At 45.7% G+C, this 15,076-nt stretch overlaps 1 protein-coding gene across 8 annotated transcripts in view; it reads left to right on the top strand.

The window, feature by feature from the left end:
• Dennd1a (DENN domain containing 1A) overlaps nt 1–15,076 on the top strand; it is a 474,661-nt gene that overhangs the window by 406,367 nt on the left and 53,218 nt on the right. For all 8 annotated transcript variants that reach the window (XM_029474571.1, XM_021183620.1, XM_029474570.1 and 5 more), the window contains 5 exons: nt 8,235–8,339; nt 8,601–8,688; nt 10,607–10,647; nt 12,698–12,769; nt 14,270–14,326. In XM_029474571.1, coding sequence (XP_029330431.1) covers nt 8,235–8,339; nt 8,601–8,688; nt 10,607–10,647; nt 12,698–12,769; nt 14,270–14,326 — 363 coding nt within the window. The remainder of the gene's footprint in view (nt 1–8,234; nt 8,340–8,600; nt 8,689–10,606; nt 10,648–12,697; nt 12,770–14,269; nt 14,327–15,076) is intronic.

Genomic DNA, 15,076 nt, shown 5'->3' with positions numbered 1-15,076 from the left:
GACTTTGCCTCCAAACACTGGCCAGGCCCCTGCCCAACTAAGTAACCTCAGGCAGGTAATCTCACCTGGCAGAGCCTCGATTTCCTTGTCTGTGAAATGGAGGTCATCATAAAGCCTACCTCACAGGTTGCCATAGAGAATAAGCAGGATAATGCATGTAAAACCAGCCAACACTGAGTGCTCAGCAAGAGGTAGTTGGTTTTAATCACTGCACCTGCTTTCCTCCAAGAGCTGATTCCCATCTGCATGTCTTAGGGGAGGAAAATCTTGAGCTAGTATGCACGAAGACCAACTTCATTGTGTCTCTTCGCCTTCACAGGCCTCTCCACTCATCTGCGTTCCTGTGCTAATCAGAATTTCCTGACTTCTCCCTGTTTGTCTCCGTTAATGCTGAAAAAAGGGGCTCCTGGCACAGATGAGCTGAAGCGTGGGCTGACGCGCCTGTGATTCGAATGTCTTTACTATAATCTAGCGAGTGTGTGCAGGGGGCCTGTCAATACTGGAGCTGTGGCCAGAATGGGCAAATACCAGAAGCCCGGCCATCTCTGGCCCACAAATCATCTGAGGAGCTCTGGGTGGGCGCCCACATTTGCCCTAACTTAAAATCATCCGAATAGCAAGGAGACTTCACAAGGAGACATTGATTCTTTATTTAGGGCTTGTTACAGAGAGTCAGCCCCCAGCATGCCTCGGCTACTCCATACTTGCTACAGAAAGCTCTTTTGGTCCTGTCAAGGGGTGGCTTGTCCCGGCCCTGTCAGGGTTATCTGTTTGGCTGTGGGGTGATCCTTCTTCATCCACCTCAAGACCCCAATGTGTACTGTGCTCAGACTTGAACTTGGGAGTCATTAAACTGGAGATCTCTGAGACTTTAGGCTACAGGCTTCTCCATGTGGGTATTCCTCCCTCATGGATGGGGATGATAAGTGAAGGCCTTAGCAGGGGTGGGACATGCTGGCTGTCACAGAGTCCTCCACTGACAGGATCCTTTCTCTCTGTGCTCTTGCTGCCAGTGTTATAGCGAGGGAGCCCACTCCTCCCTCCCCCAATAAACACACACACCCGCTCCACAGCACAAGGGAAGTCACTTGGGCAGCTGCCCAGCTGACCTTTGAGGGGCAGCCTTCAGACCAGCACAGCCTATCTAGGAGGGCTGCTGAAGCCCCTGCAGGGAATTTGGAAGTGTTTCAGTAAAATGCAACCAAGATGGGGACTGTTTGTAATGAATGCTGCCAGGGTCTTTCTTAGGATTGGCCTAGGCTGGTCGCTCTCACCCCTGCCAGTGGTTCTTGGCTTCTACACTGCAGTTAGTTTGTAATGTCATGGGATTGGGGAGCTAGAAGCATCCCAGGTAATTGCCAAGGTGAGACTGATTGACCTAGATCATTCTGTCTATCCCAACCTGGTTGCCAGCAATCCCATGAGGCAAGTAGTTATACCTGTGCTAAAGATGGCTAAGTATGGAGCATGGGGACAGGAAAACACAGCTGGGTCAGGAAGCATCTGTGTGTCCATGTCTCCATGCACCTGCCATGTCATCTAGGAGCTTGCAGTGGTCTGGGAAAGCATGTCTGCCCATGGGTAGTATTTATGAAAGAGCTAGCTTACCTGAGCCAGCTAGCAAGGTTTTCTGAGGAAAATGACAGAGACAAAAGCCCAGAGGCTCTGGAAAAGGAGGGAAGGAGGTAGATTAGATCCCACTAACAAGGGAAAGGCAGCTGTGGAAGACCCAATCCAGCTAAGACCCTAAGTCAGAAAGGCAGGTAAGTCAGCTGCAGAGCTACCTGCTAAGCATGTAACCTAAAAGAAATGCAGTGGGATGGGTGTGGGAATGAGCCACCGGGTTGGTCTTGATAGCCTGTACTTTATGCAGTCAATCAAGGCCTGCGCTCACATTGATAATCTGCCATCATATTATAATTCTTAAGACTTTCCCTGTGTGTGCTTTCTATGAAGTCCCGTGTGATACTGGGGATGGATACCAGCAAAGGAGCTAAGCCTGGCCATCTCAGTCCCATAGCATCACTAGCATCACCATGCCCATGTAGCACACCTGGTATGTGAGATCAGCAAGAGGTCTTCAGTGGAATAAGTGGGACCATCAGCCCATGGCCAGCCACACTGTGGTTCACAGAACTTGCTTCAGGCACAGCAGAACTGTGGTTTCTTGGTAAGCGATATAGGGTCCGATGCAGGCGCTGTCATGCACTGTGCTCACATTTCTTGTCCTTAGGCAACTGTGAAAATGACATAAAGGAAAGAAACAGAGCAATCATGGCCCCCTCTTCCTTTCTGATCACTAAGGCAGAAATGTATGGACTGTAGCTGTGTCAAGAAGTAAAATTAAGCCAGGCAGTGATGGCACATGCCTTTAATCCCAGCACTCGGGAGGCAGAGGCAGGTGGATTTCTGAGTTGGAGGCCAGCCTGGTCTACAGAATGAGTTCCAGGACAGCCAGGGCTACACAGAGAAACCCTGTCTCAAAACACCAAAAAAAAAAAAAAAAAAAAAAAAAAAAAAAGAAGAAGAAGAAGAAGTAGTAGTAGTAGTAGTAAAATTAAATCTGATAAGAACACAGGAACTGGAGAGATTACCCAGTGGTTAAGAACATGTAATATTCTTCCAAAGGACCAGGGTTCCATTCCCAGCACCCACAGTCTTGTACACATACACAGAATCAAAAATAAAATCTTTAAAAGAAAGACAAAAAACACAGATGCATGTACCAGCTATGAAATATGATGCCCATCCAAGTTAGTATTTTTAAAACCATTATCACATGATGTAAAATTGAACAGCAGAAGGCATGCTAATAACTTAACATTGATTTTCTTCTTTTCTTGGAATGTCAGCAAATACACAACACCATGATAGATTTTAAAAGAAAGAAATAGGAGGTAAGGGAAGGTAGGGAGAAAGGTTAGATTTTAGCAGCACCTTTTTCAAGAGTGTTTATTTTACACTGGGCTCTGCTTGTCACACTACCAGCCATGACAAGACCAGTCCCTGCCCTCAAGGAGGACCCTAATTTGTGGGAAATCCATTGTGGAATCATCCATCTGTGGTTGGTGATGCTGTGGCGTGGCATCAGCACTGTTATCACCACTCATGAAAGACAGGTTGAGTAGCCGGAGATTGCGTGGCTGACAGCTGAGTGAGGGACCAGAACAGGCCTTTTGACTCCAGGACGCGTTCATTCTTTTCCATATTGAGTGTCCTTAAGGAGACTAAATCCAAAGTTTCAAGTTTTTGTAATGGTTCCTTTAGCAAAAGCAATCCCAGTCCTCTGGTGTGCCAGGCGCACCTCCACACTGTAGTCTGTCTCCTGAGCTTGACAGGATTCTTTTGAATGAAACAGCTAACTTTCTATTATGGAAATTTTCAAGCCAAATATTCATTCCAAATAAACAGTCACCTTCTACCCTGACATGTTCTGTTGATTTTTTAAAATTGTAATTAAGAAATTTTTATTATAAAATTTCCCCTTAACTATTTCATACATGCAGTGCCATGCCCTTCAGTACGCTCACACTGGCATGCAGCCATATCCAGCTCCCAAACCTTATCATCTTCTAAATCTTAAATAGCTCTTCGACTCCCCTCTTGCCCCAGAAGCCACCATTTTTTTCCTCTCTCTATGAATTTGATCGCTCATAATTACTGGTCTTTTTAACAGTCTTATTTCTCTTAATATAATATCGCTGCAGTACCCGTGCTATAACGTGTTAGGTTCCTATTTAAGGCATGTGTAATGTATGTAAACACCACATTTTGGCTCAACAGGTAAAGCACCTGCTGCACAAACATGAGGATCTGAGTTCAGGTCCCTAGCACCTACACAACAGTAGAGCCTGTCCACTTTACTGAAATCTCAGCAATGAAAGGCAGATACAGCAGAATCTCAGAGCTTGCTGGCCTCCCAATCTAGTTGAAACAGCACAATACAGGCTTGATGAGAGATGGTGTCTCAGAAAGTGGAGAGGGGCCAGCAAGATGGTTAAGCAGGTAAAGGCACTTAAGTTTCAGTACCCAGGACCCAGATAGTGGAAGGAGAGAAACAATTCCCACAGGTTATCCACTGACCTACGCACACTATTGCACATACTTACTCCTCCCACATATACAAATATATATGCTTTTTATTTAAAAACTATTTTAAAAATAAGATAGAAAGTCATTGAGGGAATGCCTCCACATACCCAAAAGCATAGGCTCACACACCTATATACCCCCCCACACACACACACACACACACAAATAATGTTGCCATGGACAGAATAGTCTCTCATTCTTACATAATCTATACTTCCCAACCTGTGCCTGGTATTTTTAGGACCTGTATTTTGTATTTTTATTCTTCTTACACAGAATCTAGCTTATAAGAGCTATTTTTAAATGTTTGAATATATAGATGAGTCTTCCAAAAATAATGGGTTTTAAATTTAAATAGCCTATAAAGAGGAGAGTCCTGTTTTTGTCTTAAAAATCATATAGTAAAAATAAGATTTTGATAACAATTAAATTTGTTAAGGAACAGAGAAGTCAGCAGGACAAAGAAAGTTGTTTGAAGAACCTGGTGGGGGTTGTATTTTCACACCAGCACTGAAGATGCTATGTGGATGAAGCCATTATTTCTGAAAGACTCAAACCTTTGGAGTCACAGGCTTCACCTGCTAACAAAGATTCAACTCATTAGTGATGGAGTTTTCGATTGATTCCATATGTCAAGAAGATAATCCAAGAGGGAAAACTTGTCTTTTTGTAACAGAGTCCTTGATGGGGTTGAGCAGCTGTGTTTTACTGTCCTTGGGGTCATAGATGGAAAACTCCGTACTAATGCCATCCAAGCGCAAATGCTCACGGCCTGACTCCCCAGAATTAACGTTGCCATCCGCAGGTTGCTCCAGCACCTAGAGTGTCACCTAAGAAGACGAAAGGTTTAATCAATCAAATAAGAGAACTAAAGCAGCAATTCCTGCAATTTTTGTAAAGGAGAGAATAACAAGACACTCTTCTGTGGTCTATTGAAGATTGGAGTGGGGGTAGCCATGACAGCTGTAAGGCACTGGTGTGCAAAATAGAAGGGATGAGTTTCGTTTGCTTACCCTGCTCCTATGGCAGGGCATTTCACTGAGTCCTGCTTATCTCCCAGGGGGTTTCTGTCTGAAGGGCTGGTGTTCTGCATCCTGAAGGTTTGACCTTTTGTGTTGTCCATCTTAGACACATTTGTAGGGCATCTACAGGAGCCCACCTGTGAAGTGTGACCATTGTCACTATCTTGGAAGGAGAGTCACTCCAGGGACAGGCTCCGGGCAACCGCACCTTCTAGCAGTATTTGCTTCCATCCCTGACACCACTGAAGTTTTTAAGTCCTTTTCAGAAAAAGCCCCTGTTGTCACATTTCCCTGTGGGTTTCCTATCCATGCCCATGTCCTTTAGTCAGTTTTTATAACATGGATATCTGATCCAGGGGGATATCACTTCCAATGAGTGTATACGAAACCCAAAATATTCATATCTCCTAGAATGTGAGACTCTCTGCTCTCCTGCAGCTAAACCCTGCCTCAGGCTAGCCTCACACACAAATCCAGTTGCCAACTTTCTTGAACTTACTCTAAGCAACTGTGTTCCTGGCAAGGCTGTGCCAGGGCTCCAGTACAAGTGCTCATCTGAGCAACTCTAACAACCTCCACCCTACACACATGCCCCACCAACCAACCCCACATGGTGCCTCCAGACTTCTTTACCATTAGGCCAAGCAGGGTCTCTGTCAAACCAAGGCCACAAGTCCTGTGGCAGAAACCAGGGTTGAGCTCATTCTGTAGTTGCTTAACTGGCATGCCTGCACTTCTAACTAGGGCCCAGGCTCTACACTGTCCCCATGGAATGTGGAGATGTGTTCAGGACAGACTTGCCCTCAGAGAGGACACTGGGAAAGACCATTCTAGCACTAAGGGTAATGATGTCCCATAACACCAAGCAACGATGAATGACTGCCACACCCAGGCCTGAGTTCAGGCAGAAAGAAAAGAATTTTTTTAAAAAGAAAGAAAGGAAAAAGGGATAAATATGGTAAACAATATGGCTTGTGACCAGAAGATGCTTTTGGAACAACAGGTGTGGAGAAGCAGACACAAAGGGACTCGGAGGGACTGAAAGTGCTGCTCCCCTGGCTGATGTTTCCCATCCTCTCCCACACATGAAAGACCCTTGGGTGTCACACACATTGTGATGCAAATAAGTCTGTCTTCTCACAAGAAACACAGCAGAAAGAACACAAATCCAGTCATGAATGCAGCACCAAGAGAACCAGGAATCTTGAGTAGGAAAGTGATGTCGTTGAACTTTGACCAAAATTGATGATGACCAGAATGAAAGAGATAGGACAGAGCATAAGGGTGCACCCCTACCATTGCGGTCTAGTCCCGTGCCAAGGTCATGGATGGAAAGTGAGTGAATGTATGAGATACCTCCCAGGATGGATGGGAAGGACATTGGAAATATGACAGGTCAACTGTGGATCAGTGAGGCTCTGACAACCAAGAAAAAGAGGCACTAATTTGAATGGAGATAATGGATCTGTAAGTGAGAGTGCAGACAGTGAGGTTTAGGTGCCTGATGTGGATCAAGACAGACGTTAGAGGTCTTGTAAGGTTCTGAGCTAGTGATACCTGTCAGACGTCATCAGTATGTGTAAAATCACCAAGAGAGAATATTGCCCTGCTGTGCTGGCCCCAACAGTGTTCCCTGCCATGGCCCCCAATAGTGAGGAGAAAGACTTGCAGAGGATGAGGTCTACCTGGACTTAGTTTGGCAGAGAAGGGGCAATCCTTGATGTGAGCAGCTGCACGTCCTTCCCTGGGAATGAGTAGCTTACCCTGCTCATGCACAGCACAGTCTGCAGTGTTCTCCCTGCTTCACCAGCCCGGAAGCTCCAGAATGATTCCATAACTTAAGTTGAGAAACTGAGAAGCAGCTCATCCGGAACTGTTTCTAAACCATTTCACAATGTGTGTTTCTCAGCAATCACGCTTCTTATTTGTTGTCGTAGGTGCTTGCATAGAGTGTCTCAGATCCTTTGTCAAATTAGGGAGGGATGAACTGTATAAAAGTGCATTTCCTCCATTGTTGTGTTCTGGGCCACCCCTGCAGCTTGAGGAGAAGGACTACCCAGTTGCTAAGTTACTATTGGCTAGATTGAAGCAGAAGAAGTTCTTGGAACTTTTAGGAGCCAGACAGTAAATTTAACACGTAACTCATTATAACAGGATAAAAGCAGAGCTTCAAACATCTTTGTGTTTGCCACCAAGTTCGAGAAAGGAGGGAGTACCGTTAACACAGCTCAAGATGTAAAAGTCAGATCTTTCAGAACCAGGAATGCAAAACAAAATTAAAGGCATGTATGCATAAACAAGTACTCAGATGAGTTCAAAGAAAGTGAAGTGTTGACTACATAGGGCCTGGTTGTTTATTTGTTTGGTTGTTTTAAACTTGTATCATTTACTTGATTCAAAATGTAATTTCTGAACAAAATTTACTCATCAAATAGTTTAAACACAAACTTGTACAGTAAATTTTGTTTTTGATCAGTCAGTATTTTGTAAATTATAACTTGCTCAGGATCAAGCCGGTGTGAGCCAAGCATGGCAGGTACACACCTGTAATCCCAACATTTGGAAGGTTGAGGTAGGAAGCACACAAGTTCAAGACCAGCTTGAACTATATAGCAAAACTCTGTCTCAATAACAAACAAGCAAAATACTCATTTTGTAAATGAGTTTAAAACTGCTTTCCTCAGTTGGTACCTGTGAAAAGGTCTCTGACAAGGAAAGCCCAGTGTCACCCCCTGCTCAGCTCTGAAAGGTGCAGCTCTGCCTTACAGGGCCCTTCAACATGAGGTATTGGCCGACATCAGCACTCTGCCTCTAAATACAGAAGGAAGAGTGTGGAAATCATCATACTAGCAGGCACAGCACGAGCTTGCTCCAGGTTGTGATTGTCAGTGACAGGGGAGAGGTGAATACACAGTTTATCTTGGCTGTTGGCCCTGCCAACCAGCCTCTCTGCCGCGGTATATGTATGATCCTTCCTCCCAGAAACAGCTTCCCCACCATAAACTAGAGCAGTTAATGATGATCACATTTCTATAGTGAGGTAAAGGAGCAGGCAGATGTGGAAACCTGCAGAAGTAATGCTTCCTGCTCTAACCATCATGTCCCTTCTCCATTTACCAGGAAGAACCCATCACTTTCAGTGAGGAAGCCTTTGTATCCCACTACCGCTCTGGAGCCATGAAACAGTTCCTACAGAATGCCACACAGTTGCAGCTCTTCAAGCAGGTGCCCAGCCTCCCTCAGGGCCTGTACCAGGTCCCTAGTAGGATTTCTGCAGTGGTTTCTACCTTAGGCACTAAGAATGGGGGGCAGAGGGGAATGGGCCTAAAAAGGACCAGTGGGGAAGGGTTTTGTAGAAAGGGCTTCTGGTGCCAGAGAGGCCTTTCCTTGCCTCTTGGCTGGTTTTAGGCATATACCACAGTGCCCAGTTGGATGGCTCCCTTGTCCATAAACAAGCTGTGGTATATTTGTTTTTTCTCTGCCCAGTTTATCGATGGCCGACTAGACCTTCTCAATTCCGGTGAAGGTTTCAGCGATGTCTTTGAGGAGGAAATCAACATGGGAGAGTATGCCGGTAAGAAGCTGCCTGTGGCCCTCCTGACACAGAGGGGCTTGTTTTCTTTTTCAGGAGAGGTAGGAGGGAGACTAACTTCAACCTTGGCCTTGGAAGAGTTGGGAAATTCCCTGTTCTGTGACAGGATGCACATAGCTTGGTCCATGTGAAGCCTCTGATCTCAGAGCAGTTGCTTCTCCTGGGTAGAGAAGTCTGGCAGGGTGTCATGACCAGCATGATACAAGGGACACTTACCAGATTCTGAAGTAGGGGAGCTGAACTCACCTGGGGTCTCTGCCTAATTGCTAGCTGTGACACCTGGGACAAGTCACTGATGGTGCTATAGACTACTTCGCAGGGCTTCTGTATCAAGAAAGTGAGTCATTCCGAAGTGTTGCGCAATACCCCAAAACAGTCTTTGCTCTAGGGTCAAGCTCAACACATGTTTCTGTGCAGTGTGAAACATCATCAAGTCAGACACAGTGATATATAGTCATGGCCACTGGGAGACTGAGACAATGATATATAGTCACAGCCACTGGGAGGCTGAAGCAGGTGATCACTTGAGCCCAGGATTTGAGACCAGCCTGCACAATACAGTGAGACCCTTTTCTCAAACAAACAAATAAGTAAATAAGATATGAGCATCACTGCTGGGTGGCAAGTCTCAGAAGGATCATTCTCTCAGTTTTCAGGGAAAGCATCTAGAGCACTGGGAGGTGTCAGTAATAAAGCTGAGTCCCAGTCTGGCCATTGCTTTGTTCTTTGATGGCAGAGATAACAATACATGTAGTTTCAGTCTTTGGAGTCAGAATAATAATGCCCTCTTGCTACTGAGCCTGTCTAGTCTGAGCTGCACTGATAGCGGAACAAGCTTGCAGAGGCAGCTTCACATCCACCTGTTGATGATACAGACCCAGTCAGTCCACACCACAGTTGTTAAAACCAGTACAGAGTTTCTGGCCAGTCACAGCAGACTGTTGACAAGCTTTCCATGAATACTACACCCAGAGCTGAGCAAACAGTGTGAGCATCAGCTTTGACCCTCGGGGAACGAGATGCATGACTAAGACAAACATGAACTAAGCCATTGCAGGAGGAAGACTGACTTGTGGGTGGTTAGAATAGTGCTCTGTTAAATCTCTGCACCATTTAAGAGCTAATGAAGAAGCAGACCTCCTCGACCCTCAGGATGCAATGAACAGGGTTCACTCACAACATCTGTCATCAGGCAAATCACTACCTGGTAGCTTGTATGTTCACAGTGTTTCTACACTGGGACAGTTAGCTCTGGTGCATCAAAGAATATAGATGTGACCTGAGCTAGAGGACTGTTCCTAGGGAAGAAGGCCAGAGATGGTAGAGTGCTAACCTAACATCCATAATGTCCTACCCAAGCCCCAGTACCACATAAACTTGCATTGTGTCAGAAGGATCAGAAGTTCAAGGTCATCTTGAATAACATAGAAAGCCAGAAGCCAACATGAACTACATAACACTCTTTCTCACACACACACCCAAACAAAGATTCATGGAAAGAAGAGAAAGAAGGTTCCAGAGGACATAACATTTTAGCTGCCTGTTCAGTTCACTGATAGCAGTTCACAGATGTCAGGGCATGGCAGGAAGAGAAGGGAAGCACAGTTTTACTGCCTCGAGGATGGACAGATTGTTTGCTCGGGAGCCCGAGGGAGCTCCCTGCAGTCAGGGTTTCAGGCTGCGGCAATGAAGCTCCGAAGGGAGAAGTGGGAGCTGTGGGCACTTATACAAAACCTCCCAGAGAATGAAAACCCGTGACCTGACCCGTCACTGCCTCACACTTCAGAGAATGAGGCACGCAAATCTTCTGGCCTTTCTCTATATTGTGAACTTTCCAGGCGCATAAAGGCAATTTAAGGACATCTTTAAATGACAGCATCTCTCACTTCTCTTCCCCTAGGCAGTGATAAACTGTACCATCAGTGGCTGTCCACAGTCAGGGTAAGTATGCCCCACTCAGAGCCACCTGGTTTCCTCTGTGGCCTCCTGGCAGCCTCTACTCCATGGCCACCTACAAAGCTGCCTCAAGATAACTTTCCTTGTCCTCTCAGCTGAAGATGCTTTTGTCTTAATGCCAGGCCACCATCCTGTGGAAGGGATTAGAAGGTGATGGTCTTCCTTAATGGGAAAAATGAGGCAGGAGAGGCTCCCTCCTCTTCAGGCCAGCCAAGGCAGGTGGAGTGAAGTATTGTTCTAGAACATTTCCTTACATGGCCTGGCAGTTGTGATCACAACAAAGCCAAAGATGTATCTCCCTTGCTTTGCTGCAGTGTCTTTCACTGCAAGGGCTCCTGAGAAAGTGGAGAACATATCTGGGAGACATTTCTTTCCTCCTTACTGCAATTGTGAACAATGTCTTGTTGAATTGGGAGCCAGGTGCTCAGGGCTCCTGTGGCCTCTAAGGAGTTCAAAGTTTTCCTGACTTTTCCATGACTTTCTAATGAGTATGTTTTCAAGGCCTACTGTGTGCCAGGGACAGCTGGCCCCTGGGAATCCAGAGGGGGGCGGGTCCTGCCCTGGGGGAACTCCCCATCTCGTTAGGGAGGCAGGTATGTAAACAGGCAACTCCAGCATAATGTGATAAGTGTTCTCCCCTGCTCCGGGCCAACCACAGCTGCTGCCAAGGCTGGTCCCATGGAAGTGGCTGCAGTTGGCCAGAGTAAGCAGCTCCCCCATGAAAGACTGTCTTTGTTCTTGGATGGCCAAACACAGCACTTGGCACATCAGAAGCAAGCAATAAGGACCTGCTGATTGATTGATAAAGGGAGTTTCAGTACTCCAAAGGACCCTTTAAACAGTGTTCTGAGTAATTTTGGAAGCCAGCACGGAATAGATGAGTGGGTGAAATTTTCCTATTATCCTACAACATAGAATGCTTTCTAGGTCAAACTATGTTGTTTTTCATTAAAACTCAAAATCTTTAAGGCAAACAGTTGTGCTAAAAGTTAAACTCAATATTTACTGTCATCTCTTACATGACATGTTTGACTAAAAGTCCTCCAGAACATGATCCCCTGGGCCCAGCAGTCCCAGCTCTGTCCATGCCACCCCATCTGGCCTCCAAGCCTCGTTTCCACCATGGGTAAAGAACCCCTGTCCCTCTCAAGAACACACCCATAGCTCTCAACCTTTGTACTTCATTATGTGCTGTTTCATACTATGAGAATATTCATACCTGCTATGTTTCATATCAACCTGCACTCACCCGCCATGGCCTAGGTCATGTTTTCTCCTCCGAGGCCCTTCTCAATCTTCTGGACTCCAAACTCCCTGCAGATAACCAGTGTAGCTCTCACCATCCAAATGTGCTCATTTACCTGCTGTGTCCCTCACCCCATACACACAAAGCCTGGTGGTCTCCAAAGAAACCCCTCCCTTGACTCAGAGCACTTACAGCCATATAACATGCTACAGGGGTACGATTACCCCTGATGGCCTGAGCACTTCACTTGGCTGCCTCCTAAGCAGTAGAAAACCTTCATCCATATCTTCCTCCCATGATCCCCAGGGAAAGTGACAAACCATATTGCCAGGGGGTTCTGCTTGATCAGGATCCTGTTTTCTTCCCTAGTGTGAAGTCAGTGAGGTGGTTCACAGTTATAAAATATGACAGAACACTATCTGTGGTAATTAAAATTGTTTTTAAAGAGCTTCTGATGATCATAAAGAAACTCATGCCTCAAATAGCCTGGACAGGGGCAGCTACTGGGCGAAACATTGAGCCTACTGTCTCCCCTTAACTAGTTATCACATGCCTCTTTCCCAGCCCCCATACATGTGTGTGCATGTGTATATACGGGGGAGGAGGGAAAGAGAGACAGTCAGAGTCTGCCATAGCCCTAACTGACCCCAGTAACCACCTGGGCCTGCTTCTCTTCTCGCATCACATGCTCTGGAAATGTTGTCTGGCTTGATTAAAGAGAAACCCTTTTTGTTGGTGCTGGCCCACTCTCCCTCCAGCCCACGTTGCTGATTGACATTTTTATTACAGAAAGGAAGTGGTGCGATTCTGAATACTGTAAAAACAAAAGCTAACCCAGCCATGAAGACTGTCTACAAGTTTGTAAGTACTGGGTGAAGTCTGGAAGCCATGGATGGGTTCCTTCATGAAACTAGACTCTTCTTGTTTGTTTGTGTTTTGTTGTTTTTATGGTGGTGGTGGTGGTGGTGGTGGTGGTTTGGTTGGGGTTTTCCCTGTTGCTTTGGTTTAGTTTGTTGTTGTTGTTGTTGCTGTTGTTGTTGTTTTTGAGACAGTCTCATTATGTAGTCCTGGCTGTCCTGGAACTCACTATGTAGACCAGGTTGGCCTCAAACTCGCAGAGATTCCTCTGCCTCTTCCTGCCAAGTGCTGGATGTATGCCACTATGCCTGATACAACTTGACTCTCAAGTGTATCAATACCTCGATTGCAGAAGTGGCCAAACGGTGGCCATGCCATTTCTTAGCAGTCTCGATGTTCTGAGAATTGATTGGCATTGCTGATTTATAACCAGGACTGTGTGTGTGTTGAAGAGATGACCCCTCATTTTTAACTTCCCCATGGCAGGTTATATGTATGGTTATATACAGGGAGTGTAGAGACCAGAGGATTGGGAAGCTGTCTGTTTTATAACCATGGGCACAGTGGGGAGAACACCCTCAGTTTTGTCCCAATTCTTCATCCTCTTTCTTACCATTGTCCTGTAGGAAGTGTGTTGTGAGACGCGTGCCCACAGGAGATACATCTGTTCCTGACTCCATCTCTCACAAACCTCAAGCATTTGTTCTTGTGTTTTTCCCTACTTGCTCATTTTGACCATGAACCACATACATGGGGTGGTTTTGGTTTGTTTGTTTGTTTGTTTGTTTATCTTTTTGAGACAGGGTTTCTCTATAGCCCTGGCTGTCCTGGAACTCACTTTGAAGACCAGGCTGGCCTCAAACTCAGAAATCCACCTGCCTCTGCCTCCCAAGTGCTGGGATTGAAGGCGTGCACCACCACCGCCCAGCTTATTTTTATTTTTAATCATGTTAGTATTTCCTGTGCTTAAACTCTAGTTCCCATACTGGATGAGTGGCTACCAGCGAGATGCACAGGTCAAAACTGGCAGAAAACAGAAGCCAGGGTGTCTTCTAAAATGAAATTTAGGAAATGGAACCTAGCAACTGCTTTGTTTCAACCTGGAAAGGTGATGGACCCTGAGGCCTGGCCCTGGTAAAGTCTAGTGGGGTTCTGAGTCTTGTGACAGGTAAAGCTGCTGTTCTTTTACTGGTAGCTGTCACCAGGCTGCTGAGGTAAATAATTATAGAGAGCAGAAGAAAGGCCTGGGAAAGGAAAGAAGAAAAACAGTCTCTGCCATCAAAATGCAGAAAATGAAATCTCTGGCGCTCCTTTAAGGGATTTTTTTAAACCTTTTACCTTAGTATTTGTTTTCATGGCCATTATATTTTTCAACTTGATGATCCCATTTTTTTCTTCGTTTTTCTAGTAATCAGAGAAGGTGATTCATGGTGGACTGAAATCAAGCATAGACCCGGCTGGAAACAGAAAGGAAATCTTAACTTAAATTAATTTTTCATGCAGGCAAAAGATCATGCAAAAATGGGAATAAAAGAGGTGAAAAACCGCTTGAAGCAAAAGGTACTTGAAGTTCTTATTCAAAATGTATAAGCACCGTGTATGAAATGCGTGGCCACAAAAAAGTAGGATGTGATCAATAGAAGGCTGTTTGATACAGTGTTGTTAGCACACTTCAAAATGCATTACCAGCTGTCCGGGAGTTTCACACTGTTATAAATATTCACAGACAAAAAAATGTCTTCAAATAACATTAAGACTCTTTGTGGGCTTAAACCCACAAAGGCGAGTGAGTTCAGAGTTACCACTGTCTCCCAACCCACCCCACCAGGCCTGGGGTTTGCAGGAATCCAGCAACACTGGCTCCCTCATACATACTCTCCACCACCCCGGTGTCACTCTGTTCCTACAGCCACCCTGCCTCAGGTCTGGTCTAACTTAAACCCAAAAACATACCCAGAGAAAGGACCACCCTGTTTCCAAGCAGATACACACAATGAGTGAGAAGGAAGGGAATACCATAGGTCTCCCCCCACACTGCACAGAGCAAGAGTAGCCTAGCCTATGCATAAGGTACATGCAAGCAAGCAGAGGCTCAGATTGTCTCTATGGTCCATCAAAAAATTTGCATGTAGTCGCTGTGGCTAAAATTTCTACAACCTGAGTCCCAGGGGAGTACAGCTGTGTAACCAGAGCCGGGCGGTGGTGTGCGTGTAACACCCACCATTGCAGCATGCCGGCCAATACTGTGATTGCCACTCCATGTTCAAGATGAGCCAGAGTAGAAGCTGTCACCCCAAATCCCTAGAACAA

This window comes from Mus caroli, chromosome 2, assembly GCF_900094665.2.
Source record: "Mus caroli chromosome 2, CAROLI_EIJ_v1.1, whole genome shotgun sequence".
In the NCBI taxonomy this organism is placed as follows: domain Eukaryota; kingdom Metazoa; phylum Chordata; class Mammalia; order Rodentia; family Muridae; genus Mus; species Mus caroli.
The sequence above is the reverse complement of the archived record's forward strand: the minus strand, read 5'-3'. Positions and strand labels throughout refer to the sequence as shown.